This window comes from Pipistrellus hanaki, assembly GCF_964339955.1.
Source record: "Pipistrellus hanaki genome assembly, chromosome: 6".
Classification (NCBI taxonomy): Eukaryota; Metazoa; Chordata; class Mammalia; order Chiroptera; family Vespertilionidae; genus Pipistrellus; species Pipistrellus hanaki.
The window spans coordinates 18,306,352-18,334,338 of record NC_140508.1 but is presented as its reverse complement, the minus strand read 5'-3'; the positions used below and the strand labels follow the sequence as shown (position 1 = coordinate 18,334,338).

At 46.3% G+C, this 27,987-nt stretch overlaps 1 protein-coding gene across 4 annotated transcripts in view; it reads left to right on the top strand.

Annotated features, from left to right (window-relative positions):
• Positions 1 to 25,785, top strand: part of RIN2 (Ras and Rab interactor 2) — a 201,955-nt gene extending 176,170 nt beyond the window's left edge. For all 4 annotated transcript variants that reach the window (XM_084887024.1, XM_084887025.1, XM_084887026.1 and 1 more), the window contains 4 exons: positions 12,900 to 13,205; positions 14,983 to 15,114; positions 20,386 to 20,549; positions 23,695 to 25,785. In XM_084887024.1, coding sequence (XP_084743150.1) covers positions 12,900 to 13,205; positions 14,983 to 15,114; positions 20,386 to 20,549; positions 23,695 to 24,018 — 926 coding nt within the window. In that variant the 3' untranslated portion in view covers positions 24,019 to 25,785. The remainder of the gene's footprint in view (positions 1 to 12,899; positions 13,206 to 14,982; positions 15,115 to 20,385; positions 20,550 to 23,694) is intronic.
• The last annotated feature ends 2,202 nt before the right edge of the window (positions 25,786 to 27,987 follow it).

Below are 27,987 nucleotides of genomic sequence, written 5' to 3'. Positions count from 1 at the left end.
CTGAACAGGTGTCTACTAATGCTTGTAAGGCTTTTCAGGAATGCCAGTTATGGCCTGGCTGGTTGACTAGTTGGTTGGTGTGGCTCAGGGTGTCATTCCATACACAGGAAGGTTGCTGTTTCAATTTCTAGTCAGGGCACATATCATGGTTAGTGATTCAATTCCTGGTAGGGGCACATACAGGAGGTAGTTGATCAATGTTTCTCTCATCCATAACTCACTCACTCTCTCTCTCTCTCTTTCTCTCTCTCTCTCCTCCCAACTTGCACTTCCCCTGCTTGCCCTCTCTCTGAAATCAGTAAAACATATCCTTGGTGAGGATTGAAAAAAAAGAAGAATGCCAGTTAGTGTTCTGGAAAATCTAGTCCTGTCCTTTTCTCCCATAATTTGTGAAGGAGATAGTTCTGAACTAGAAAGTGAGAATTTAAATTTAAAGCCTGGATTTAAGAATTTCCATCCTGAAATTAAGGACATTGAAGAAGGCATTTCACTACCCATGTAGAAGTAGAGTCATCATTCAGATGTGAAAAAATGACCACATGAATGCAATTGTGTATGGATTTTGTTTATGGAGGTAGTGCTAATCTCTCTTCTTCTGAGAGTGGTTCTTCAATTACAAAGAGAAAACCCAGTGGAAAAAACTATCTCTTACGCATTGCCACTTTACCCATATGTTCCTATTATAACCCTTTAGGTCAGCACTTTCTAGGTGAGTACAAAATGATAGTCAATCTCCAAAATGAAAAAAAAAAAAAAATGCCAACAAACAACAAGTGTTGGTGAGGATGTGGAGAAAGGGGAACACTCTTGCACTATTGGGAATGCAGATGGGTGCAGCCACTGTGGAAAGCAGTATGGAGTTACCTCAAAAAGTTAAAAATGGAACTGCCTCATGACCCAGCAATTTCACTTCTGGGAATATACCTGAAGAAACCCAAAACACTAATTTGAAGGAATATATTCACCCCTATGTTTATAGTCAAGATTTGAAAGCAGCCCAAGTGCCCATCAATACATGAGTGGATACAAAAGCTGGCACATTTACACGATGGAATACTACTTGGCCGTAAAAGAAAAAAAATTTTTACCCTTTGCAACTGCATAGATGGACTGGAGAGTATTATGCTAAGTAAAATAAGCCAATTAGAGAAAGACAAGTAACATCTGACTTCATTTATATGTGGAATCTAATGAACAAAATAAACTAAATAGAAACAGACTCAGATATAAATAACAGACTGACAGCTGTCATAGGAGAAGGGGGTTGGGGAGCTGAGTGAAAAAGGTGAGGTGATTAAGCAAAAAAAAAATAAGACATCATAGACACAGACAATAGTATCATGATTACTAGAGAGAAAGTGTGGTGCGGGGAGAGGTAGAAGTTAAATGGTGATGGAAGGAGACTGGACTTGGGATGCTGAACACACAATACAATATACAGATGATGCATTATAGAATTATACACCTAAAACCTATATAATTTTATTGACCAATGTCACCCCAATAAATTCAGTAAACTAAAAGAGAAAATAAAATGGCCAAGAATCATTTTAGCCAAGATTCAGTTTAAAATATAGTTTCATAAAAAGAACTTATTTTAAAATAGGTTTTGCCTTCTTAAAAAATAAATGCTCATCTTAAAATTAATTGTAAAATACAGAGAAGTATAAAGAAGAAAATAAAAACCCCTGGCAAGTTCCATTGAGTTAAAACACAAACAAACAAACACCTGCCACTCTACATGGTTGTGTCATGGAGAATTTGCAATTTGTTTAGATCATTCTTTAAAGCACTTCCACCCCAAAGCCCCGCTATTTAGAGACTCTTGAATGAATATTAGTTGGTTGACATCAGCTTCACTCTTCTGGTTGGAGAATGAAGCCAATGATGATAAGATATGAGTTCCCCAATGATCCAGTTCTCTGTTCATTCCAGGGCCATAGATAGGGTGGGGCAACAGTAGGTTTACAGTTACAGTTGTGATACGCAAAATACAGAGTTTATTCTTGTTTTATTCTTTATTAACTGATAAATAATAATACGAACAGCTGTAAACCTATACATTGTCCACACCCTGTATTATGTTTCCCTATGAACAGTTATCCACTCCACTCACCTCTCACTCTCCAAAGTGGTACATGGGAAGACAAACAGATGCTTTAACAAAAAGTGAACACGGTTTTAGGTCCTCTTCAACAGCCCTGGGATCAGTAACTTCATCAACAGAGTGAGGTGCACGCATTATTGCCGTGTCCTGCCCAGGAGACTACAGACAGGGTGTGACATCCCTCCTTTTCCCAACACGTGTTTCTCCTTGGTGAGTTTTTACATCATACCACCCTCTTTCAACCAATGGGAAAACCAGTCCAAAGTTTCTGGTGGTAAAATCTCCACTTTGCAAAACTAGTTGCATTTTGTGGTTAGTGCTTTAATTTTATGAGAGCAAAATAATTTTTTTATTTCTTATTTGATGCTAATCTTGGGAAATTCCTCTGCTTTCAAGTCTTATTTCAAGAAAAACAAAATTTCTGCAACTCCCCAAAGTTTTACTAATCCCAGATTTTCTATTTCACTCAAACTGCCCACCACAGATTATCAAGGATACAGAAAAAAGCTGTTTGTATTCATAAAAGACAATAATGAAAAAAAAAAAAAGACAATGCTATTTTTTTTTCTTTAATTGCTGTATACTAAAATGTGTAATTATTTGAGGAAAAATATTCTTAACTTGAATTTCCATCTATTTCAAAAAGAGTGTCAATGTACATATACATGTGTTGTCTTTTATTAAGCCATTTTATTTTTTTAATTTTTAAAAATTTATCTTTATTGTTGAAAGTCTTATAGATGTTCCTCTTTTTCCTCATTGACCCCTCCTCCACTACCACCCCCAGGCTACATGTGTTTTTATTAATAGAGAAATATTGAAATGTGGTTAGACACTAGAGACCATAGAATGAATAAGAAAGGGGGTTTGAAGAAATCTCTTAGGATTTAAACAGTTACAGTTACTTTGCTCCAGATCACTTTTAAAAAAAATGAGTATGTAAGACTGGCTCAAGCTTTAATATCTAGTGTGACTTGTTTTTAATTTTTAACACACAGTTTGATGTAAGCCCTTGAGTTATCTGTCCTATTTTAGATAAATAATCATGCTGAGAGATGCAACCAGAGAAGCATATTAATGCCAAGCTGCAATTAAAACTTTGGATCTGACTTCTGATCTAGTCCATGTGACCATATTCCCGGGATGAACTGAACATCCTTACACAGTTAACAAGGGGTAGAGAGGAAGGAGAAGGATTGGCCTTGCAGCATATAAAAAGAATGCCTATATTATTTTTGAAAATTAGTTTAAATAGAGGACCACAGCAAGAAGACCACCTCTCTTTCTTGTGGGACATTACATATATATATATATAAAAGGCTAATATGCAAAGTGTACCTGCGGGAGTTCAACCGGGAGACTGGGAGTTCTATCACTCTCCATCATGTGCGTTGACCACCAGTGGGCGGCACAGAATGAAGGAAGGCCCCAGCTGGCAGCTGAAAGGCCCCAATTGGCCCTGATCACTGGCCAGGCCTAGGGATCCTACCCATGATGAATTTCGTGCACCATGCCTCTAGTTTGTTATATAATTTCTCCTTTAGGGCATCAAAATTGGGTTAATTGAATTATCACAACTAAAAGAAGGTTGGAGTTAAGAGTCTCTGCCCAGGAGCCCCTGATTCCGTGGCATTCTCTACAAGGGAACTGTTAGCTCTGTAACTCAGAGAGCCCTTGCTAACCAGGTGGTTTCGGGAGTGGCATCACAAAATGAGGCACATGGAGACATCTGTGGAGAGTTTTCTGACTACAGAAGCTTCCATTCAAGAGAAAGAAGCACCTCCCAGGAAGGAAACACCACCAATACCTGTTATTGATACAGGAATTGAGAGCATGAGCCACTTGAAATGATGCATTCATTTAAATGGAAGCATGACCGTCTTTCAGACTCTCTTCCGGCCAAAAGAACAGCTCAGATTGGCTGTCTTGGTGAGAGGAGCACTGCGTGGAGGAGCCTCACTGTCTAAGGGTCTCACCCATCGCTTTGCCCTCACTCCTCCTGGCTCTCAACAGGGACCAGGTCCCCTCAGGCACAGTGTCCACTGCGGAGGTTCTCGCTAATTGTCCTAGCCAGGGGCTTCTTTCAAAAGCCAACATTCACAGCCCGCCTCCTCTCCAGTCAAAGAGTATGTATCACATGCATAGTGCGTTTTTAATAGAACCAAGTAAAAGCCCCTGTAATCCCCTCACCCATGTGTGGTTCCTGACGGTGTTTGAAGCACTTTTATGCATAGAATCCACTTAAACCTCCTTAATGCCTTGGGAGACCCCACTTATTACCCTCGTTTTTATAGCCTTAGCGAGCACAAGCCAGCATGCAGGCAAAACTGAAATCGGCTCTTGTGACCGGCTCTCCTATATCTCAGGTGGGATCTCCATTGCCTTTCTCATCTGTTGTGTGAGGCCGGAGGACACAGCTGTGCAGGTGAAGTCACACCGTAGCATGTTACCCATATGACTTAACATGGGTGGTGTTACCCTGGATCACCAGCCCAAGGTGGAGTCTGCCGGTTTCTGCTCTGTAAAATCAATGTCCTCTGTGTCCATACTCCACTCTTCAGAAGCAAACTACTAGGTCCCACCCACACTCCCGGGATAGGGGTGGAACTAAGCCCCGCCTCCTGAGGCCATCGGATTGACATAAATTATTTGGAATTTTTCTGTAAGGAGGATTGAGGATTGATCTCCTCTCTATTGCCTTTGTTTTTACTGGCCTGTTACTAGAAGACACTGAGATTAGTCTGATGGATTTTATACATAAAATATTACATGAATATAGCCTGTACTCCCCCCTCCCCCATAATGGGTTGTTTATTGTTTTTTGTTTTTTTCTCCCTTCCCCTTTTATTGAATTTATTGGGATGACACTGGTCAGCAAAACCATACAGGTCTCTGGTACACAACCCCACACACACCATGTGCACACTGTGTTGCGTGTTCACCAGCCCAAGTCAAGCTCTGTCCATCACTGTTTATTCTCCCTATACCCTCCTTCACCTCCCCCAGCCGCCCCCCCCCCAAAAAAAAATTACCACACTGTTGTCCATGTCCATGAGATTTTTCCCTATTTTCTTCTCTTTTGCTCAATTCCTTCACCACCCCCAATCTCCCAACCCTCCCCCCACCCCAGCTGTCAGTGTGCCTTCTGCCAATGACTGTCTCTCTTCTGCTTGTTTTTCATAATGCCTTTCCTTGAAGCCTACCCACGCAGACAATAATGCAAGCAAATCACCACTTAATACTTGTCATCTTATTCTGGCACCATCTCTGCTGGGCTGGTGGGATCTTTATCGTTTGTTATTAATGGGCCCAGGTATGCATTGCTGACAGTACTTAAAGCAATGCCAGGTACGGGGCATCCCTGCAGGGCGACAGGAACTCTGCAGGACTGGCTGCCCCACAGCACCTGGGCCATAGCTACATCATCAGAGTCACACCTGCTGAACTCTGCAGGGGTAAGGAGAAGAAACAGTTTTCAAGTAGCCTCCCAAAGGCAGGGCTTATAGTTCAATTCGGCGGTCACTTCTGGAGCACATGCTGTGGCTGGCCCTTGGACTAGGGACTGCAGGTGGCTCTCACATCACAGCCTCCAAGTCGTGTTCAGAGGCCTTCCTTTGAGGAGAGAAGCCTAGTTCTCTAGAAGCATATGCCATGGCAGAGGCAAGGAAGAATGCTGAGTTCACAGGAAGGGGAGGAGCCCGTAGAGGGGGCAGGAAAGCAAGGCCTCGTGGGAATCGGCTTCGGAAAAGGCCAGGGGCCCACCAGACACAGGGAACAGCATATGGAAAGGTGCAGAGGCATAGAGGACTGCAATTCTGTTGGCTTCAAGAAAATGGGCTATTGTGGGGCATGTGTCAGGGGAGGTGAGGGGGGAAGGCAGGGACACATCCCCAGGAAATGTCTGAGTCTTTAAGGAAGTGGAGAGCATTGTAGAAAGCTCACACCAGTGACTCTATCAGTTGCTCTAGCTCAGACACCATCCACTCAAATCAGACGCTGGCCGTAAATACCTGCAGACCGGTGTGACCAGCCGGGACGCTGGGGGGCTGGAGTGGCAACATACAGCAGGGACAGCAGCGTGACCTGAGCCCTCCCCAGTTAGGAGAGCAAAACAGCTAGTGGTGAACCAAACCCACCCTGTACCCCACACACGGTCTCATCCGAAACGGGGCTCGGGCTCTCCGTGCCCATCACTTTGAAGAGACACAGCTGCCCAGGATGTTTGGCTCCCCTGTGTGAGGGGCAGAATGAGGCGGTGACAAAACACCGGCAGTTCCAGGGCAGAAAAACCCAGAGGGCCAGACTTCAGATCCTCTGTCTTTGGGCCTATGGGCAAAAGAAGACTAAGAAGGCATGAGAGAGAGAGAGAAAGATGTACAGGAAGCTAGGTGGCTTTTCAATTGACTTTTCAAAGCACTTTCAGTTGCCATTTCAAACCAAGCAAACCGCAGTGAACACCGGAAAACCGCACATGCAGAGGAACGCGGGGAAGGAGTGGTTTTTGCCGACTGACTAGGTGCCAGGTGCACACGAGGTGCTCATTGCGTGAGCTCTCACCCAGCCCTCTGGACCATCCAGCTGGGAACCTCTGAGTGGACCCATTGCACAGATGAGGAATCTGAGACCTGGAAAGGTCGTCGTCTTTGAACCTCAAGGTCGCAACGTGGAAAACTTCTCCTTTGGACCTCACCTCTGACCCGAGGCCACTGGGACCCCCGATGGTGTGCTCTATGAGTAGTTTGGACAGAGGGTCATCACCGTGCCGTTGTGGCTGCCTGGGTGTCACATCCCAGTGCACTGTGATGGGAAGGATCAGTGGTTTCTGGGCTGAGAGGCAGGAGCGTGTGGAGGTTCACACTGCTGGGTTGGAAGCTCTGCTGCTGATGAGCTATGTGTACTTGGTCATGTCTTCACATATATGTGCCTCAGTTTCCTCACACGTAACACAGCGTGCTAGACATCGTTGTGCTTGACCCACTGACACTCTCTCATCTGTTTGACTTCCAACTGCCGGTACATGCGAAATTTTACCTGAGCTTTTTCTCGTGCCACCAGCACCCTTGTCCAGGGTGGATAGAAGTGCCCTCCGCAGCATTCGCGAGCAGCCCTCCAGCAGGGTCTGAAGGAGCAGGTGCATCAGTGCCACAGCCACCTCTCCTCCAGTGGGACTGGTGGTCCATGAGGCCCGAAAGGTTGGCGACCGCTGCTCTCCCCTGTGTCTTGGACTTCCCAGGAGAGCTGCGCTCCCGCGGCCCCGCTGGCGGCTGGCTTAGTAAAACACCCGACAGCTGCCTTCCCTCTTGTCTCACTCCCACAGCCACTGCTAGTGCTTCCGGAGCTCACCCGCCCCCCCCCCCCCCCAGTGAACTTCTCATACTCAGGGCCTTGGCTTAGGCTCTGCTTCTGAGAAAACCCAAGCTGAGACAAATAAGGATTATGTACTCGTCTCAGTTGAAGGGGTAGGAAGTAGGTAGTAGTGCTTGGAACCCCCTGAGCATCACCTAGTGTTCAGGTCTAATCCTCAATCCAATTACACAGCCAAAGGAAAGTGCTTCAGCACATAAAGGGAAAAAAAGCAACTCAGTTTGTCCTTGTGCACAGGGAGGCCCTTCATGCCGTCTCCTGACTTGTTTGCAGCAGAGATAACCAGGCTTGCATTTCATCTCCACCATCCAGGAAGTTCTCTGACTTCTACGCCTCCAGCCCCTGTGCATCGTGGGGATGGCCCTGGTTCCGACTTCAAAGGGCTAGGTGAGGGTTAGCACGTAGTGAGGTCATATATTTGAACCCCTTCAGATAGCAACGGCACAAATAGATGCCCACTAAATGGTAGCAGTTATAAGCGTTTGAGTTTCCTACGAAAAAGGCCCAACTCTTGTCATGAGCTTCTCTTTGTACTGCTTTACTTTTGAAAAGATGATCAGAATTCTAGCACTCTCGTCAACCAAGAGATGATATCTTTGACACATAACCTTAGGTTGCAGCCTGTACATTTTGAATGATGTGTTAGTTAGGCTCTGGGTTCTGTTAGAATCCTCTGGAGAATATTTGTTTTGTTTTGTTGAAGCAGCCAATCAGGTTCAGACAGCTAGTTCTGTCTTGCCTCCTGTGGGCAGCGATGCCTATGGCAGTTCCGAAGTTCGAGGCAATGGCAGTGAGAGAAGTGAAGTGACTTGGCCAAGGTTACTTAGAAAAGAGAGAGTTGGGCTGGCTGCTAGGCCTTATGCTTTCTAAGACACACATGTTCTCTGGACTTCACCTTCACCTTCACCTCTCGGGCTCTCACTTCCCCCTAGACAGCATTGGGCAAGCAAGCATGACCCAGTCTCGTGATGATTCCTTTCTGATCTCTGGCCTTCTCTGGAGCCGACTCTGTCAGAGTGAAGCAACAGGGGGAAGGCTTCTGTCTTCCCTTCCTAATAGGGGAGTGATCACTCATAGCACAGGAGAGAGACAAACTAACCTTCTTATAAATAACCACATCAGGTCTCTTAAAGCAAGGAGCATTCAAGGAACTGCCATGCTCTGTACCATTCCCCTTAGGATGAGCACTGGGGACACAGATTGTAATTTATAAGAAACTAAAGGCCTGGTGCACAAAATTTATGCACTCAGCGGGGAGAGGGGGGGTCTTTCAGTCTGTCCTCTCACAGTCTGGGAGCCCCATGATTGAAGGCTCTGCCCACGGCCACTGACTGGGTAGCCTGGGCCTCCCTCTTTGGGGTGATCACAGAGCCCTCTAGCCAGTGGCCTGGGCCTCCCTCTGCAGGTCAATCGTGGGGCAATGGCGGGCCCCCCTGACCAATGGCATCGCACCCGACTTGACAGTGGCAGTCAGTGCTGGGTCACCATAGTGCCTACGACCCAGGAGGGACCAAGAAGTCAGCAGTTCAGCCCGCTCACCAGTACCCACCCACCTGAACCTGCTGCATATGCAGACTGGCATTCAGTCATCTGTTTGGTCATTTTGGATTTTACAGAACCTGGCTCTTTATATATTAGGATGTGACCCTTCCGGGTGCTTGTTTGTTTTCTCTGAGCTAGTCCTCATTCGGAAAGATTTTCTCTTCCTTTTGTTTACTCAAATCACTTTCCCCTGTTCCTTCCTGAACAGAACCTGTTTTTCTTATTAGAGAAAGCCAGCTGGGTACCAGGTCCCATATATATATATATATATATATATATATATATATATATATATATATATATATATATATATAAAATGGACTTGCAGTGGGGGTTCGGAGTAAAGTCCTGAATAACAGTGCAAAGAGAGCAGTCTTATTTCTAAATAATGGCCTTTAAAACTGAACTAAAAAAAAAAAAAATCCTAACACTGGGGAATTTGTTTTTCATTCTGAGCTTCAAAACAATCAGGCACTTGGCAATGGGTCCTAGGTTTCAAGCCTCCTTACAGATTTTCACAGCCCCATCCACGGGTAAGGGTGGAGTTTACGGCTCAGAGGCCTGCTCAGGGACCTGCTCAGCTCACTGGGACTGAGGACAGTGCCTTTGTGTTAGTGCTCTGACCCAGACATGACCTGGCTCACTGTGATATTTACAGTTGCCCTTGGGGTTCAAGGAGAAAATCCCAGGCTGGTCTCCAGCTGTTTCTGTTTGTTTGACTTATACGTCATTACTGAAATTTAACTTACATCCGTAGAGTGTGCATATCTTAAGTGCTCAGCTGGGACTGTGTTGACATGTGCACACATGCAGCCACCACCCGGATCCAGATATAGAGCATCTCCACCCCCTGGAAGGGTCTCCCCGCAGCCCATTTATTCCTTGGGATAAGTGCCATTCTGCCTTCTGTCCTCATAGATTCCTTTTGCCTGTTTTTGAACTTTATATAAAAGAAATGCTAAAGGAGATCCTCTTGTGTCTGCTCCTTCTATGCAGCATTATGTCCAGTTGCATCTGGAGCGGCAGTGTCCTGTTTTTCATGGAATGAATCTTCCATTGTCCCCCTGTACAAACATATCCTTGTATCTGTTCCGTTGGGATAGGCCTGTTGGGATGGTCCGTTTCCAGGTTTTGGCTGTTAGAAATGCTGCTTCTATCAACGTTCATGTACAATCCTTGTTAATGACTGGCATGGCTTCCCTCCCCCTTGGGTGACCTCATTCTAACAGAGTCACTTACAATCACGAATGTAGTTTTTGGAACCTTTGGATAGAGAGGAATAAACTGGTGACTATTCATAAAGAACTTTAGAATTAAGAGGTTATTTACTTTGAAAAGCAATAGGATTGGTTGTTTAAAATAGCTGTGCAGCCTCAAGCAAGTCATTAGACATCACCAATCATCAGTCTTCTCATCTAGAAAATGTCTATAATGTCAATATCATGCAAAAACGTGGGTTGTGCCTGGCTGGCATGACTCAGTGATTGAGCATCAATCTATGAACCAGGAAAGTCATGGTTCAATTCCTGGTCAGGGTACATGCCCAGGCTGTAGGCTCAGTCCCCAGTGGAAGGGGGCGGGGGACAAGGAGGAGGGTATGCAGGAGGCCCCCCATTAATGATATTCTCTCATCATTGATCTTTCTATCACTCTCTCCCTCTCCCTTCCTCTCTCAAATCAATCAATAAATATATTTTTTAAAGTAATATAATTGTAAGAATTAGATGACATAATGAAATAAAGCAACTGAGGGCTCAGAATTAATTGCTATTATTGACTTTTCATCACAATAAAAACTGTAAGGTCAAAGATGCTATGAAGTTGCATAACATTACTAGCACAACATAACCAATGGAGACCAACTAATGGTTTTAATAACAAAGGTCAAGTAAAAGTGTGATTTTTCTTCTTACTTTATAACTTCTTTTGGTTCAACCTAATCTCTATAGTTATACAAACCTCTTTGTTTAAACAAGCAGATCTCCTGAGTTGGATATGGAAGTGGAACAGAGGAAAACTTGGGCTGGGGAAGCTAATTACTATGGGGTCAGCAACAACTACAGGCATCCTTTTAATTTAGGTTGTGGGAAATTGTTTTCAGTGTTGTGTGTCCAGTTTAGATTTCTGTGTCCTTGGCCTCCTAACAATAGATGATAATTTGGATTCAATGTGATCTGATCCAGTGTCAGGAATTCCAAAGGCCGGAGAGATAACTCGACATTCTCAGTCATATAAATAAACAGACCCGTGTGCCCCCAATGAAATCAGATTCAAGTGTCAGATATTGGATGTGATTACTACCCAGGTAGTTTTGATGAGAATAAGCAAACATTTGAGATTGGAGGGCTGACGTGGGAAGAGCAGAGAGCTTATTATTGTAGACATCGTCTTTATTCTGATCCCCAGTTGTGTGGTCCTGGTCATTTTACTATCGGCCAAGAAGGCTACTCCATTGGACAACTGTTCAAAGGGAGAGAGAGAAACCATGCCTCCCACCTACAGGTGTTTCCTAACTCTAAACAAAGCACCCCCCAAAACTTTTACTTTTTATTTTGAGATCATTTAAGACTTACAGAAAAGTTGCATAAATGTAGTAAGAAATCATGTCTTGTCTTTGCCCAGATTCCCAGAATGTCACATTCGAATAATTCTCCTTCCTCTCTCTGTGTGTTCTCCCTCTCTCCCTCTCCCTCTCTCTCTCTCTTTCTCTGTCTCTCTCTCTCTCTCTCTCCTTTTTTTTCTGGAAAATTTGAGAGATAGTTAAGACATTGTGTCCTTACCCTACTTGTGTATATCCTAAAAACAGAAACATTCTGTTAAAAAATGACAGTAAAATTAACACTGCTTCAGTGTTAACAGTATTACCTGATCTGCAGGCTTGATTCAAATCTAATACCCCACTAATATCCTTCATAACAAATGAAATAAAGAATTATTTTTTTTTTTTTTGTCCAGAATCCAATCTAAGATAACATGTGTATGTAGTTTAATTTATTTCCTCAGAAAACATTTTAAGGGATCTTGAACCCTTGCTTGTTAGAAAATCCCTCCATTAAAATAATACTTTAAAAAATATATATATTTTATTGATTTTCTTACAGAGAGGAAGGGAGAGAGATAGAGAGCTAGAAACATCAATAACAGAGAAACATCGACCAGCTGCCTCTTGCACACCCCCTACCGGGGATGTGCCCGCAACCAATGTATATGCCCTTGGCCGGAATCGAACCTGGGACCTTTCAGTCCGCAGACCAACGCTCTACCGCTGAGCCAAACTGGTTTCAGCTAAAATAATACTTGCTTACCTGTCAACGCAGAGATCCTTGGAAGAGCTGGGTCATAAGAATGTCTCCTAAAACACTTGCCTGTGCTTATGGGGGAGAGGGGGCATAAAAGTAGTTAAAATAAATATATTTCATTGCATTGATCATTTTTTAAAAAATATGTTTTATTGATTTCAGAGAGGAAGGGAGAAGGAAAGAAACATCAATGATGAGAGAGAATCATTGATCCGCTGCCTCCTGCAGGCCCCCCACTGGGAACTGAACCCACAACCTAAGCATGTACCCTTGACTGGAATTGAACCTGGGACCCTTCAGTCCGCAGGCTGACGCTCTGTCCACTGAGCCAAACCAGCTAGGCGCATTGATCATTGTGCAATAGAAACTGGGAACTTTTTAGGGCAGGTTTTTTTCTTCCTGGCTTTTCAGAAGAAAAGGTGGAGTGAAATGCGGCTGCTAAGTTGTGTGGGTTGCGTGAGTGTGACGTTACACCTTGCCCGCCTTCTACAGGTGCATAGAACTGCGGGTGTCTGTCCCGAGGAAGCAGAGCTGAGTTTCTTCTTTCTGCAGACAGTGGAAATCATGCATCCATCTTTCTTTGGCAGATGTGGTGCTGGAAAAGGCCATGCACAAGTGCATCCTGAAGCCCCTGAAGGGGCACGTGGAGGCCATGCTGAAGGACTTCCACGTGGCCGACGGGTCTTGGAAGCAGCTCAAGGAGAACCTGCAGCTCGTGCGGCAGAGGAACCCCCAGGAGCTGGGCGTCTTCGCCCCGACCCCGGACATCGTGGACGTGGAGAAGATCAAAGTCAAATTCATGACCATGCAGAAGATGTATTCGCCGGAAAAGAAGGTCATGCTGCTGCTGCGGGTCTGCAAGCTGATTTACACGGTCATGGAGAGCAACTCAGGTGAGGCAGCCACCTCCCAGCAGGGCCGGTGACCAGAGCTTTCTGAGTCCCAAGGTCTCTTTCAGTCTCGTGATTCTCACCGAGAGGCTCACAAAAATACAAGCCTTACGCTAGTGTCTGGCAGATTAGTCACATGCAACAGATTAACAGCACCAAAAGCATAATCAAACGAGGGCAACAAGGTATTTGCGATGCCTCAGAATAGCGAATACACATGCAGTCTCTGTTTAAATCCTAGCTTTGCAAATGAGCTCGTAACCGGGGGACTTCAGCCGCCTCACGTTGCCTTCTAAGATGCAGTGTCTGCACCTATTGTTGGCTATGACCCTTTCCTTCATGTTAGGTGGGGCAAGGCCTGCAAAGCCCCGAGTGCAATGGGAATATCAGCAGTGATCAGGACTACATTTTGGCCAGTGAGGGTTTGTGTTAGTGACCTACAGGTATCAGAAACATAGGGCAGTCAGTAATGATGTGTTTCATGACAGCCATGTCCCTGGCTCTCCCTTCTTTGCCACAAGCTGAAGCAATGTACTTGGCATCCACAGAGGAGTGGCCATGGGCAGTAAGCCCTGGGACTTCCTGTGCTGCCTCTGGTAGATCATAGATGTGACTCATACGCAGTGAGGGAGCCCTGCCTGGTTCTGGGTCTCCGGGTTGTAATTCCGTGGGTGGCTCCCACCTTTTCCTCTGAGCGAAACCGCTCCTTGGCGAAGGAGCAGAGAGAAAGCACAGGCCCTGCTAACCACACCTTGTGTGTGATGATGAAAATATGCATGCATTCAAATTGTTGAGGAAAAGACGTTCGTGCATGAGCTCTTGGGCTAGCAATGGTAGCCTGTGAACATCACCTCTTATTGTTGCCAGCATATTTGACGTGTAGAAAATGTATTTGTGTCGTTCATGAAATCACGTCAAAGATCCCAGAAAACACCTGCACTGGGTTATGTTCTTCTGAAGCAGTTTCTCAGCCTCAGCATTGATGGCATCCTCACCAGATAACTCTTGGTTGTTGGGGGGAGAGGGGAGGGTCTGTGTGCTTCCTGTAGGTTTAACCTCTGGATGCCATTTGCACCCCCCACCGCCCAGTCCCAACACTAAAAATGTCTCTAGATAATGCCAATTTCCCCCGGGATTAAAATCACATTCCCTTCCCCATTCCCAACCCCTGTTGAGAAGCACCACTGTCATGAAAAATAGCAATAGGACTCACATTTTTTTTTTTTTTTTTTTTTTGCCTTTTATTAATCGTGTGGATCTATGCAACACATGCTGAATTCGCACATTTAAATGAATCGACCGTGGGCTCCCGTGTGGAGCGGAGAGCAGCCTATGTTCCTGGTTTGAATGTGCTCCTGTCATTATGTTTGGGATTGGCTTGCACAGGAAGCGGTAGGAAACAGGACACCAGGGAGTAACATAGTAAGCAGATGCTCTGTAATCTGGCTTGTGGTATTACTTGCTGCAAGTTAAGCGGCTTGAAAGCACTGGGTCCTGTTGCCTGACGCCGTAACGCCTGGGGGTGGGGAGAAAAAACAGCTCTGCCCTGTTCACTGACTCCTGGACGCTCAGGCTGAGGTTGTGAGCTGGGGCTGGTCTGAGGCATGCGCAGCCGGGCGGGTTGTGGGCGACACCGGATTCCAGAAACGCCCACCCCGGTCTGTGAATAGCACATTGCCCCAGGATGACTCCCTGCTGCCCAATAAAAGCAGCGAGGAGAGGATGAAAGCAAGGCATGCTGGTAAACATGTTCCTGTCCCCCCTTTCCGCCTACTCCCAGGGAGGATGTATGGCGCCGACGACTTTCTGCCGGTCCTGACCTATGTCATAGCCCAGTGCGACATGCTGGAGCTGGACACGGAGATCGAGTACATGATGGAGCTCTTGGACCCTTCGCTGCTGCACGGAGAAGGTAGCGTGCTTTCGGGAGGTTGGGGGGAGCTGGGGGCTTAGGGGCAGATTTTGGTTTTGCTGTTGAGATGAAGTTCACGTAACAAAATCAACTGTTTTTAAGTGAACTGTTCAGTGCCATTTACTACACTGGCATGTTGTGTAGTCCACCACTTCTATCTAGCCTCCAAAACTGTACCCCAAAATAGCCCTGGCCCTGTGGCTCAGTTGGTCAGAGCATAGTCTTGTTCATGAAAAGGTTCCAGTTTGATTGGTTATGGGAAGCAACCAATCGCTGTTTCTCTCTCTCCCTTCTTCTCTCTCTAAAAATCAATAAAACATATCTTCAGGTGAGGATCAAACAATTTTTAAAGACATATATATATACCCCCCAAATAAAACCCTGTACGTATTAAGCACCTATGTGGGAGCTTTTTAGAAATCCTAGGGTTAGGTTTAATTTTAATTTAAAAGAATGTGCTGACCTTTTTTCTAACAACAAAAGTAATACACAGTAGTTGTAGAAAATTTGGAAACATCAGAAAAACACACAAAAAATGTAACCCTGACATAATTATACTTCACCGAGATTGGTTGATTGTAATTAAAAAAAAAATGTTGTTCAATAGAATAAGTGGTATTTTGAAAAAAGAAATAGTATTTTTGCTTTCCAGAGGAAGTCATAAACATTTGCTAGAGAATATCTCCACTGAAAGGATGTCCTGCTGTTATTTGGTTTTCATCATTTTTTTTAAAAAATCGGTGTTCAAGATGAAAACAGCAGTGATTTTATTTTTTATTTAAAAAAATAGTCTGGCTGTCTGTTAACAGGAAATTTTAACATTTCTGCTCTTAGTGAAAATAAAAAGACAGTGGAGTAGCATCTGAGCAGTTTGTTTTGCTTTGTCTTGGCAGTTCAGTTTTTTTCTTGTGCCTGCCTGACACCGACATGTCCTAGCAGACATTCCCTCTCCTTACACACTCCTTAGGAATTTTGCCATGGAAATAAGTTGGATGAGAAACAGAAATAACTGGGACTCTTCTGCAGGCTTGTCTTTTTAAAGAACAAATCAGGGCCTGTGCATTGGGAATCCGGCTCATCCATTTTCATGTGTCCCCTGAGTTCTGAATTGTTGCCTATTCTTTTTTTTCTTTTTCTATTTCTTTCTTTTTTTTTCCATCTTTCCTCCAGTGACTTTTAGTCCAGGCTGAGTAAAAGGGTCCTGGGGCTGATAGGATGCCCCAGGGAATGCGTTATACTTGCATTTTCCCCAAAGGGAACTTAAATGTGGTATCATCACCCCCAAGACATGTTCCTTAGTTCCCTGTTGTTGGCCTTTCTTACCAGGTCTGTCCTCCTCCTAGGAGCCCATAGGTACACCCTTCCAACCCCTCCAGAGCTAGTGCTGACTCAGGATTGGGGAAAATATCTTCTATCCCGTCCCTCCACCCTAGACAGATATGAATGAGCCTCTTTCATCCCTCTCCCCTCTTGCCTGTTTACCGCCCCTTCTCATTTTCATTCACAACCTGAGCCACCAAGGCCCTGCCTGGAGCTTTCCTTATCTGCTCTGCCGTGGGCTTTGACAGGAGGAATGGGGGGCAAGTGGTTTTGTCCAATCATCAAGAGAAGCACCCAGGCCATCATTCTCACATTTTGCATTATTATTACATACTGGAGGCCTAGTGCATGAATTCAGGCTGAAACCATCTCTCCGACATCCCTACGGTGTTCCGGATTGCTAGAGGGTGCAGGCCAAGCCGAGGGACACCACGGGTGCATGATCAAGACCGGGGAGGGACATGGGAGGTTGGCCAGCCAAGGAGGGACCGTAGGAGGGCTCCAGGGCATGTCCTACCTGTCTCACTCAGTACCGATGGACCAGATCCCAGCAGCAAGCTAACCTATCAGTCGGAGTGTTTGCTCCCTGGTGGTGAGTGCATGTCATATTGACTGGTCGACTGCCTGCCCCCTGGTGGTCAGTGCATATCATAGCGAGCAGTTGAGCGCCTTTAGCATATCATTAGCATATTATGCTGTGATTGGTTGAACAAATGACTGGACAACCGGACACTTACCATATTAGGCTTTTATTATATAGGATTGCATCATTTTTGTAATGTTGTGTGCATCCAGGTTTGTTGTTGTTTTTAGCTCTGATCATGTTTAATTCTAGTGATGAGTATATCACATTCTTGGTACTTTAGGGAAAGAGCTTGCCAGTTTCACTCAGAAAATTACCATTTTGTTGCTGACGATGTGTGCTTAGGATAAACACGTGCTTACATCTTGTGGCCCGAGGATCTAGACAGCCAATTCCTGCCACCTTTCCCAGCCTTTCCCCAAAGGAAGACACTGCCCTGGACACTGTGTCCATGACAGATGAGCAGGTTGCTGTCCTCACCTCCAGGAATCACACATGAGAGAGACACAGGGCCCAGCTGGTGGACATCTAGAGCAGCCTGTGAGCTCATGCCTAACCAGAGCCTGCTTCCACAGAGCTGTGTCCCAGGCTTCTTGGCTGCCTCCCATGGGCAAGCCGGGCAGCCCAGTCAGCTTGGCTGTGGTTACAGACCAGGCCTGCATGTCAGTGAACTGCAGCTATGTGGCCGGGAGCAGGAAGCTGCCTAGCAGAGAGCTACATCGCCGGCCCAGCCCTCGAGGCCAGCCCAAGGCCCTTTGCTTTGCAGGGCAGCAGCCCGCATCTCTTCTGTTGCCTCTGCGGGGAGTTCCATTGACGGGAGAAGCATCAGAGAGCCCTTTGCAGTGCACAGCTCTTGTGGTGGGATGGTAGTTTTGCTGAAACTTAAACCTTCCTCTAATTGCATTTACATGTTTCAGCGTGTGGTCGGTTTTGTGCTTCCAGCATTTTGAGTTTTCTCCTTGTGGCCTGAACAGATCACAGCTATGGAGTCTAAAATTTATATTTTTTCTTTTTTCCCCCATTGGCCTCTCCCAGCTGCTCCCACCCCCTAGCACATGCCCTCCCTCCCCCTCCCCCAGTGTCTGTGTCCATTGGTTATGCTTACATGCATGCATATAAGTCCTTTGGTTGATCTCTTACCCCTAACACACACACACACACACACACACACACACACACCGCCACCCTCCTCTGTCTTCCCTCTGAGGTTTGGCCATCTGTTCAATGCTTATATTGTCTCTGGATCTATGAAGTCTAATATTTGATGTCCAAAGGAAACACCCTCCCTCCAAAACTTGATTGTAACAGTCCCTCCCAAGTCCCAGCTCTAATACACCTCTTTCTTGAATATTTAAGTCAATATTGATTTCTCCTGAAATTCTATGGCATTTAAATCTACTACTGCATCTCACGGTCCATCATGTGCTAATTTGTTCTTAGAACAAATATTTAGTGAAAATAAGCTACTCACAGTTCGGAATTAGTGTGTGGAGCTACCTTGGGGAACTTACCCCCAGCTGGTGGGGCATGAAACTACTCAGATAACTAAACAAAAAGCCTCACATGTGATCTGTGCATGGAAAGTGCTTTGTTCAAAGTGGCCTAGATGATGCAGCCATAAAAAAATAACCCCCAGTCCTGGCCGGTTTTGTTCAGTGAATAGAGCATCGGCCTGAAGACTAAAGAGTCGTGGGTTCTATTCCGATCAAGGGCACATACCTTGGTTGCAGGCTCGATCCTCAGCCCCAGTCGGGGCGCAGATGGGAGGCAACCGATGAGTGTGTGTTTCTCACATTGATGTTTCTCTCTGTGTGTGTCTTACCCTGCTTTCTTTCACTCTCCCTAAAAATCAATGGAAAAATTATCCCCGGGTGAGGGTTAACAAGAAATAAAAATAACCCCTAAATCTCCATCAGTGACCTGAAAACCACAAAGGTCTTCTCTTTCTCAAGTTGCCTGGCCACTGAGATTCACAGGGCTCATTCCTCAGATGGGGGACCAGTTGCCATCTTGACTGTTGTCACTTGTTGAACAGAGATAGTTGTTAGGGATCTTGCATTGGCAGCTAAATACTTTGGCCATGAAATCGGTACTTCTGCACAAAACCGATTTAACTACAACTAACTTTTGGTTCCTGCATGAATAAACTATCAGTGTCCATTTATTTTAGTAAATTTATAAACATATGGAGAGCTGAGACTCGGACTCTGCTTCCTAAAAACCCATCCCCCGCTCTGTACCTGTGTTGGGCTCATTGTAGAGATTCAATAGTGTGTTGACAAAGAATGTTTCTCAATTTAAAATGAGGGTGGACATTTACTTTAGCCAGTTTCTTCTTAAGGTGAAGAAAACTCTTTATAAATGTCCTAGAGAAATATAGTGGCTTTCTGTTCACCCTTTGCAAGTGGAAAGGGTGGAGCGTTCCTCTACTGACATATATAATTTTCAAAATGTGGATGCCCAGTTAGGAAATTTTTAATAAGCATTTGGGGCGCCCCCTAGTGGTTCTAGAGCACAGTGCTTGCAAGTTCCCCAGGAGGCACCAAGTTACAGTTGAGGACAAAGCAATGAACACATTTCTGTGTACCTCACAGTGTTGTAGTCTTTTAACATTCCCCAGGCATAAGAAATCATTCCTAAATGCTCCATAAAAGGGACATTACTTGCTTCTCCTTATAAATAATTTTTTTCCTAAATGTGTCACCTTAATTCCCAAGTAAGGGTAAGGAAGGGCGTCAGGAGGGAGAAGTTCCTTTGAAAAACCCATATTACTGAGAACACATTTGTATATTGTGCGGTCCTTTCGAAGCATATGTTTTATTTAAAATTTAGAAAATACTAATTTCTACAAAAAAAAAAAAAGGAAGCCCCAGAAAGTATTGCCAGGAGATATGCAGACTCCTGTTGCCAAAGTAAATGATTCTGGCCTCAGAGCAGTTGACCTCCCCACCCGCACAAGCCTCCCCACCTCCCTCAGGTCCACACAAAGGCTTGACCTTTTCTGGCAAAACATTTTCGCAGTTGCACTTAAATAACTGAGATTGTGGTATGTCTGGCCCATTGGAATGGGAATCCTACCGGTGAACACCGGGCATTGTCAGCCAGGGCCACCAGCCAGGGCCGGCCGCGTCCCCATCCCCGGCACAGGATGGGTCACCCAGTACATCAGGGGTGGGGGGGTGGCGGGAGATGATGCGTGAATGGACAGATGGAGGTGAGAAGGACATGCTTGTGGCTGTGTGCTACCGTGGTCCCACAGGGCATGCGTGTGGGAGAAACGGAGAACATGCAGAGCACAGCCTCTCCACGTCCCCTGACGCGTCACCAGAGCAGGACACTCGGAGACTCACCCTTTCTGTCCTTTCTAGGTGGCTATTACTTGACAAGCGCCTATGGGGCACTTTCTCTGATAAAGAATTTCCAAGAAGAGCAAGCTGCAAGACTGCTCAGCTCCGAGACCAGAGACACCCTGAGGCAGTGGCACAAACGGAGAACCACCAACAGGACCATCCCTTCCGTGGACGACTTTCAGGTGCGTGGCCAGCGATGGTGACGGGGCGAGGGCGGGGGCCTGCTTCCTTTGTCTGCCGCAGGCTGAGCTGGCTCCCGGGGAACGCCGAGCTCAGGGTGCCTGAGGTCCCTCTTTGGTCAGATCATCCGGCGGAAGAGATATTTTAAGCCACCCTCTGACCCTGTTGTTTCACTTCTCTGTTTTGCTTATAATAATAATAAAAAATTATATATATATGGGGTTTGGCCCAAGTTTTGCTGCCCTTAAGAAAACAAAGTCAAATTGGGGCGGGATTTCTAGCAGAGTGTGCAGCATGAATACTGAGCCCTAAGCAGACAGGAAATCAAGGAGGAAGCTCTCCGGCACAGGTGGCAGGTTTTTTATTTCATCAGAAGATTGAGAGGAGCCCTAGCCGGGTAGCTCAGTTGGTTGGAGCATCGTCCCAACATGCCAAGGTTTTCGGGTTCGATCCCCAGTCAGGGCTCATACAAGAAGCAACCAATGAATGCATAAATAAGTGGGAAAACAAATCGATGTCTTTCCCTGTCTTTCTTTCTCTTTCTCTCTTTCTCTCGCTCTCCCTCTCTCTAAAATCAGTAAATAAAAATTTGCTCAGCTGGTGTGGCTCAGTGATTGAGTGTCAACCCAGGAACCAAGTGGTCATGGTTAGATTCCCGGTTAGGACACATGCCCAGGTTGCAGGCTCCCTCCCCAGTAGGGGGCATGTAGGAGGCAGCCAATCAATGATGTTTCTCTCTCATCATTGATGTGTCTATTTCTCTATCCCTCTCCCTTCCTCTCTCTCTCTAAAAGTTAATAAAAACATATTAATTTTTTTTAAAAAAAGACTGACTGAGCCCACCTGAGGGTGTAGGGGGGAGTGCATAATGCCTTCCCTTCTCCCCTTCCTCTTTCTCCACCCATCCCCCGCAGAAAGGAAGACACCAGAATCCCTCTGGCAGCATCAGCTCTGGCGGCCAGTCAGATGCTGCTTGGGTCACTGTCTGGAATATTCCATGACTATGAGCAGGTGCCCAGGAATGTGAGATTCCCAAAGAACTTGTTTCTGAGAGAAGAGAGGCAGATTAGGGCGCTAGAAAACTTTACCCGGCACAACAGCCCTTGATTTGCTCATTGTCTATGAAATTACGAGTCAGTCTGCAAGTGTGTTTGAATCATATTTTGCAAATTCCAAGTCATATTATAAAACTCAACTGTGCTTTGTTTCTCTGTGCCATGTGGTGGACTTTTAAGCAGGACAGATTTGTCCATGTCCGCATTCAGATTCGCCTTTCTTGCCTTTTCTGAAAATACTTAAAGGTTCATGTGGCACAAAGTAAGCCCTTCATGGAAAGGCAAGATCTTCAAGTTCTTCTTTAAGATAGCAGTGTTCTCAGAAATTCCCTCCTCCATCTAAAGAGCAAGAACAGCCCTGACCGGTTTGGCTCAGTGAAGGATCCCAGGTTCGATTCTAGTTAAGGGCATGTACCTTGGCTTCGGGCACATCCTCAGTAGGGGGTATGCAGGAGGCAGCTGATCGATGTTTTTAACTCTCTATCCCTCTCCCTTCCTCTGCAAAAAATTAATAAAATCAATTAAAAAATAAAAATGAATAAAAAGCAAGAACACATACCACGTGTTCCCCTGCCCCTTGGGCTGTTGAAGAGCAGTCAATGTGTTAAGTGGCTTTGCATATACAGGCCCTTAGGATACTGTGGCTGCCTGTCCCGGGAGGGGGCTGCTAAGGCTGCCCACCCTCTGAGGAGAGGAACAGAAGAAATAGGAAAAGCTCATACATCCATCTCCCTACCTGCCACCAGCTACTCCTCCTGCCCCCTCTCTCCAGCTGGAATTTCTAACCTGGAGATCCTCAGCGGCCACAGGGCCCCCTTCTTCTTCACACTCCCTCCATTGGCCCTGCTTACCCAGGAGGTGGAGCACCTTAACATATAACCAAGCCGAAACCAGTTTGGCTCAGTGGATAGAGCGTCTGCCTGCAGACTGAAGGGTCCCGGGTTCGGTTCCAGTCAAGGGCATGTACCTTGGTTGCGGGCACATCCCCAGTGGGGGTGTGCAGGAGGCATCCGGTCGATGATTCTTTCTCATCAATGTTTCTAACTCTCTATCCCTCTCTTCCTCTCTATAAAAAATCAATAAAATATATTTAAAAAAAAAAAAAACACCTGAGCCCTCCTGGTAACCATGGAGACCCTGGAGAGCAAGCACCACTTCCCTTCACCTCTGAGAAAGTTTAGAAAGGGGAATTGTTTTAAGCCCGAGAAAACAATTTCATCTGGGAACCCCATTCCTAAAGAAGAGGACTCGGAGGAAGTTGTTCAGAGTCACGGAATCTCAGAGGGCCTGCTGTGCGTGCAGGATTCTTTCCGCCCCGTCAGGGCTCTGCGTCTGTGACACGGGAGGCGTGCTGTATGTTGTGATGGCATGCACCTGGCCCTGTTCACAGAGTCCGCCCACAAACCTCTCCCCTACGCCCCCCCAACCGCTCTGCACTCAGCTCCATCTCCAAAGCCTTTTGGGAGCATGGACGTTTTCCTCCTGCTGGCTTTTCCCATGTTGCACCGAGAGCCATTGTACTAAATTGAACCACATGCCATCGCCATGCGGGGAGGTGAAATGGTCAGATACTATCTGTATCCCATGGTTCAACCTAACATCATTGCCCTCATGAAAAGTCGTCCAAAACAAGTCGTACATGTGCTCTTGTGTCCACGTATGTCACACGTCTCTTCCTGTGGACTCCTGCCCCGGGCTCTTCCGCCTGGTTTGTTTTTCAAGCTGGGAATCCACCCAGTATCGGGTCTGGCTCACCCCCTTCGCCAGGGATTGCTTGCCCAGGGTTCATGAAGGACACTCAGGGATCAGACCAGCTCGGTGAACTTCCTGCTCCTTATATGTGTAAGGAATTAAACTGCAACCACTCGGTCCACATTGTGGCTCCCCCACTGCCCACATTTAGCTCGGCCTCTGTGCGTGCACTTGGCCGCCTCACATCCTGGCATGATCTGGAGGAGCCGGAGCCTGGCGTGAGGAGTGGCTTGCAAGATAGACTGCTCCCTCGCAGCTCATCACGCTCACTTATGGCTGCTCATTTCCCCCTTCTCACCCGCTCCCCCCACCCCCACCTCCTCTCTCTTTCCACCTGCAGAATTACCTCCGCGTGGCCTTCCAAGAGGTCAACAGTGGCTGCACGGGAAAGACGCTCCTGGTGCGGCCGTATGTCACCACCGAGGACGTGTGCCAGCTGTGCGCCGAGAAGTTCAAGGTGGGGGACCCCGAGGAGTACAGACTCTTCCTCTTCGTCGACGAGACGTGGCAGCAGCTGGCAGAGGACACCTACCCTCAGAAAATCAAGGCCGAGCTGCACAGCCGGCCCCAGCCCCACATCTTCCACTTTGTCTACAAACGCATCCAGAACGACCCTTACGGCATCACATTCCAGAACGGGGAGGAAGATCTCACCATCTCTTAGGAGACGCAGGACGCTCCAGTGGTTGGGAATCTCGCCCTCCGAGTGCCTTCCCCGTGCTTGTGCTGGAAAAGCAGGCACCTCCGTGGAGACCCTTTCGGTTTAGGGACTAAGCCATCCACGGGCAGATTTGACCAAGGGCGTCTTTAGCCATGTTGCCCAAGCCAGGTAGCTGAGGTTTGTGAAACTGGAGGCTTCTCTCCCTCAGAGATGGGGAGTTGAATTGGATGGTCTCACTGTCCTAAAAGTGTTTGCTGCCTATCCGCAGCCAGGCTCACAGACGTGTGCATGTGTTTAATAAACATGTAAGGTACAAGCTCTTCTCTTGAATTCATTCAGCAGCAGGTGTCTGACAGGACTGGCTGATGCAGTGCGTAAAGTACTTCTCAGTTCTGTGGATGGCTTCCTCCTTTCACTCTTTTTTCCTATTCTTTTTTTTTTTTAATATATTTTATTGATTTTTTTACAGAGAGGAAGGGAGAGCTAGAGAGCTAGAAACGTCGATGAGAGAGAAACATCGACCAGCTGCCTCTTGCACACCCCCTGCCGGGGATGTGCCTGCAACCAATGTACATGCCCTTGACCGGAATCGAACCTGGGACCTTTCAGTCCGCAGACCAACGCTCTACCGCTGAGCCAAACCGGTTTCGGCTCTATTCTTTCTTGTTTTTTTGTTTTTGTTTTATTTTACAAAGAGCCTTTGTGTTTTGTTTTTATATATATATTTCATAGAAATTTTATAGCAGTTGCAGGTAAACTGTCAGGATTGGTTTTTAAACTATTTTTGTAACTTTTAAGATATTCTATAATGATGCATGTGATTTTAACATTTAATATTCCAAAAGAAATCTCTTGCTGGATTTGAGAGCCATTGCATTGTGTAAGCCCCTCCTCTGTAACTGGATGTCGCGGCAGCTCTGTGGGGAGAGGCTGCTGGGTTTCGTAGAGCGGTGTGTTCCTGACACTGGCCGCAGAATGCCGTCGGAAATCTGACGTACTGTTCCCTTGTTCACGCTCCGGGAGATTGTGCCTGTTTTTGCGCTTTAACCAAGTGATGCTGAGGATCAGGAGAGACAGGGATGTAGAGAGAGAGGTCGAGAGAGAAACACAGACTCTAACAAAGGACTGAGGCGTGAGCCTGCTGGTTCAGGCTCCTTGAAGGAAGTGAGAAAAGAGAATGGAAGAGCCACCTATGCTGAGAATACCATAAATAGAGAGATTTGGCAACGTTTTTTATGTTATTTGCCTTTGGAAACAATTTTGAAAGCTCCACGAGGAAAGAAAAAAAAAAGATAACAGATAACACTGTTATTTCCCTTTTCCACGCAAGTCAAAATTAGCAGCATTGAATGGTTTGGGGCAGAGACCAAGTCATGTGTACGATGGCGTTCACGGAGATTAAGTAAGATGCTGTTTGGAAAAGAGTTTGCAAATGCACCCAAAGGCCATCTGCATTGTAAGAATGTGTGGCGAAGTAGTCATGTTCTGTGAAACCTGGTTGGGTGGGAGGTGGTGCTCAAAGTATGAGGGTCGTGTATCCACGTAGCACAGGGAGCTGCAAAAACACTGTTCTGTGCAGAGATGCGTGGGCATCTGACCTGGTTGGCTTTGTACCTTGTTCCTTTGTTAGCTTTTGTGATACGCCCAGAACCCACAGCACATGCTGTGTTATACTTCCTTTTGTAAATGATTTTTTTAAAATGGAATTTTGCACATAATACATTGTAATACTGTACGATAATCATGTGTGAAAATAATTTTGAAATATTCTTTTGTCGCCTGTTTTTCTTCGAGAAGCAGAATGTAATCGCGTGCCACATCCTGGGATGCCAATCAGAAACCCATGCTGCTGTTTGTGGTTTAGGTAATCTGCAGAGAGGAAACAGAAGACTTTACCTGTTCAGCAGCTTATGTACTGACATGAGGCAAAAACCAAGGAGCAGAAGGAAAAGGGTGCTCTAAGCAGAAAGGATTTTCAGTGTTGCCTACACAGTGATGGGCGTAGTTGGACCTAGAGGACAATCACAGTTTGTCAAACGGGCCCCATAGACCACCTGCCCATTGTTTGGCAACTTCTGAGGTGCCCTGGCTGAGCGTTTGGTGCTCTTGCAAAATCTGGGCAGAGGCTTGGTCTTCTTTGCTGCTATAGTCCCAGTGCTTGGAGTCCCGCCTGACCATTCGAAGTGCTTGGTAAGTCCTATGTCTGAGCAAACCTCCTAACCCAGTAGGATGAGTGAGTACTTCAACACCAGATGGCCTGCTCTTTGCATTTACAGAGAATCAAAAATGACCGTCAACCCACAGAGTGGGTTAAGGTCACCCTCCGAGTTAAGGCCACCGAGTTGCTCTTGTCCTTAGAAATCCGTACTCTGCCGACTTAAAGCAAGTCACGGTGTCTGAATGGGAGGCAGTCTCAGCAGCCTTTAGCGAGAGGACAGGGCGATCCAAATAGGAAACGTTAGTGTGAGCAAAAGGAAGCATCACAAGACCGCGCCTGGTGTTGCCATTGGGCAATGTTTCCCTGCTAAAATTACAACATCACATGTGTCTTCGCTTTTTTCCCCCCACGCAGACATTTCTCAGTTCTTCAAATTGTCAGGAAACAGATTTTGGAAGTTTGGAAGGAATAGAAAGGAGAGTAAAAATATACATGCTGGTGCACGGAGAGGAGAATGCATTTCCAGATCTAAAAATGTGTTCCAAAAGTTGAATGCCGGCCAGAGGAAAGGATTTTTTTTTTTTTTTTTTTAAATCTTGCATGCGCTGCCAAGGATCCCCCCCGTGGGGACACAGAGTAGAAATAGAAACTGTGAATGTGGTTTATGTCATGTGAAAGTTACAACTTGCGATCTATAGGAAAACACAAGAGGCAGGAAGCCCAGCCATGAATGCTTCCATTCATAAATGTGCCTGAAGTCCCTGGCCAGCTCTCACCTCCGGTGACTTTGAATGAGAGAGCGCTAGGATTATTAGCCACACGCCCTGGGTACTCCCCCAAAGTATGAGAGAAATGTGTCAGTACCTGGGACACAGGTATTTTAATCATCTGGCAGTATCTGATAGTAAAACCCCCAAAAAATAAATAGTCTTTCAGACCATATTTGAGACTACACCTGTTGCTCATTTACTTAGCCCTGATCAAGTAGGGGATCGGAAAAAATTCACATTGCAAAATTAAAAACAGATTTGAAGATATGGAAGGAGGGAGAAGGAAAGTAGCGTTTTGCCTCCGAGAAGAGGTTCTTGTTTGAGAAGGACCTGTTTTTCTCCAGTATCTGAGGACTATCGGCAGTTGACACAAGCGTTTGCCACATTAACACTGACTTTGCCTCAAGGAAAGGCCTGGAACATTGAAATTACTCAGAAGAGCCTGCTTTTGAATAAAGTGATAACCACGTTGGCCCTGAGACCGCAGCTCTGGGGGGAAGTCTGTGCGGAAGTTCTGGTCCAAGTGCGGCAGTTGGAGGAATGGGAATAGCTTCTTCCTTTGTTCTGACAAACTAACATTCCTAAGTGGGCTGTGCCTGCATTCGGAGACTCCACATAACAGACATTCATCAGATACATGAATCCGAGATGTCCTTTGACTAAATGCTCTAGAACCACTGCCATCGGCCCTCGGTATTCAGCCTGGAGGGCGAAGGGGACCTCTGACCAGGGGTGGCCAGGGCCAGGCTCAGGAAGGCTGCGGATTTCCTCCAGGTCTGCCTCTCAGCCCGCCGGGGGGTGAGGGCCTGGGGGTGGTTTGACCTCTGTAGCCAGCCCTTGGTTTCCTGGGGGAAATCGCGCCTCATACGGAGGCAGTTTTAGACTGTGGCTTCCCTTTCCCCTCATGTAGCTCCATCCTTTCCCTCTCCCTCACTTCTCCCCCTGACTCTGGAGGGCAGTTTCCCTCACACTAGTTTTCAAGGAGAGCCATTACAAGGCTCTTTGCCAAAAGCAGGGCTCTGACTTGCCACGTCCTTTTCACAA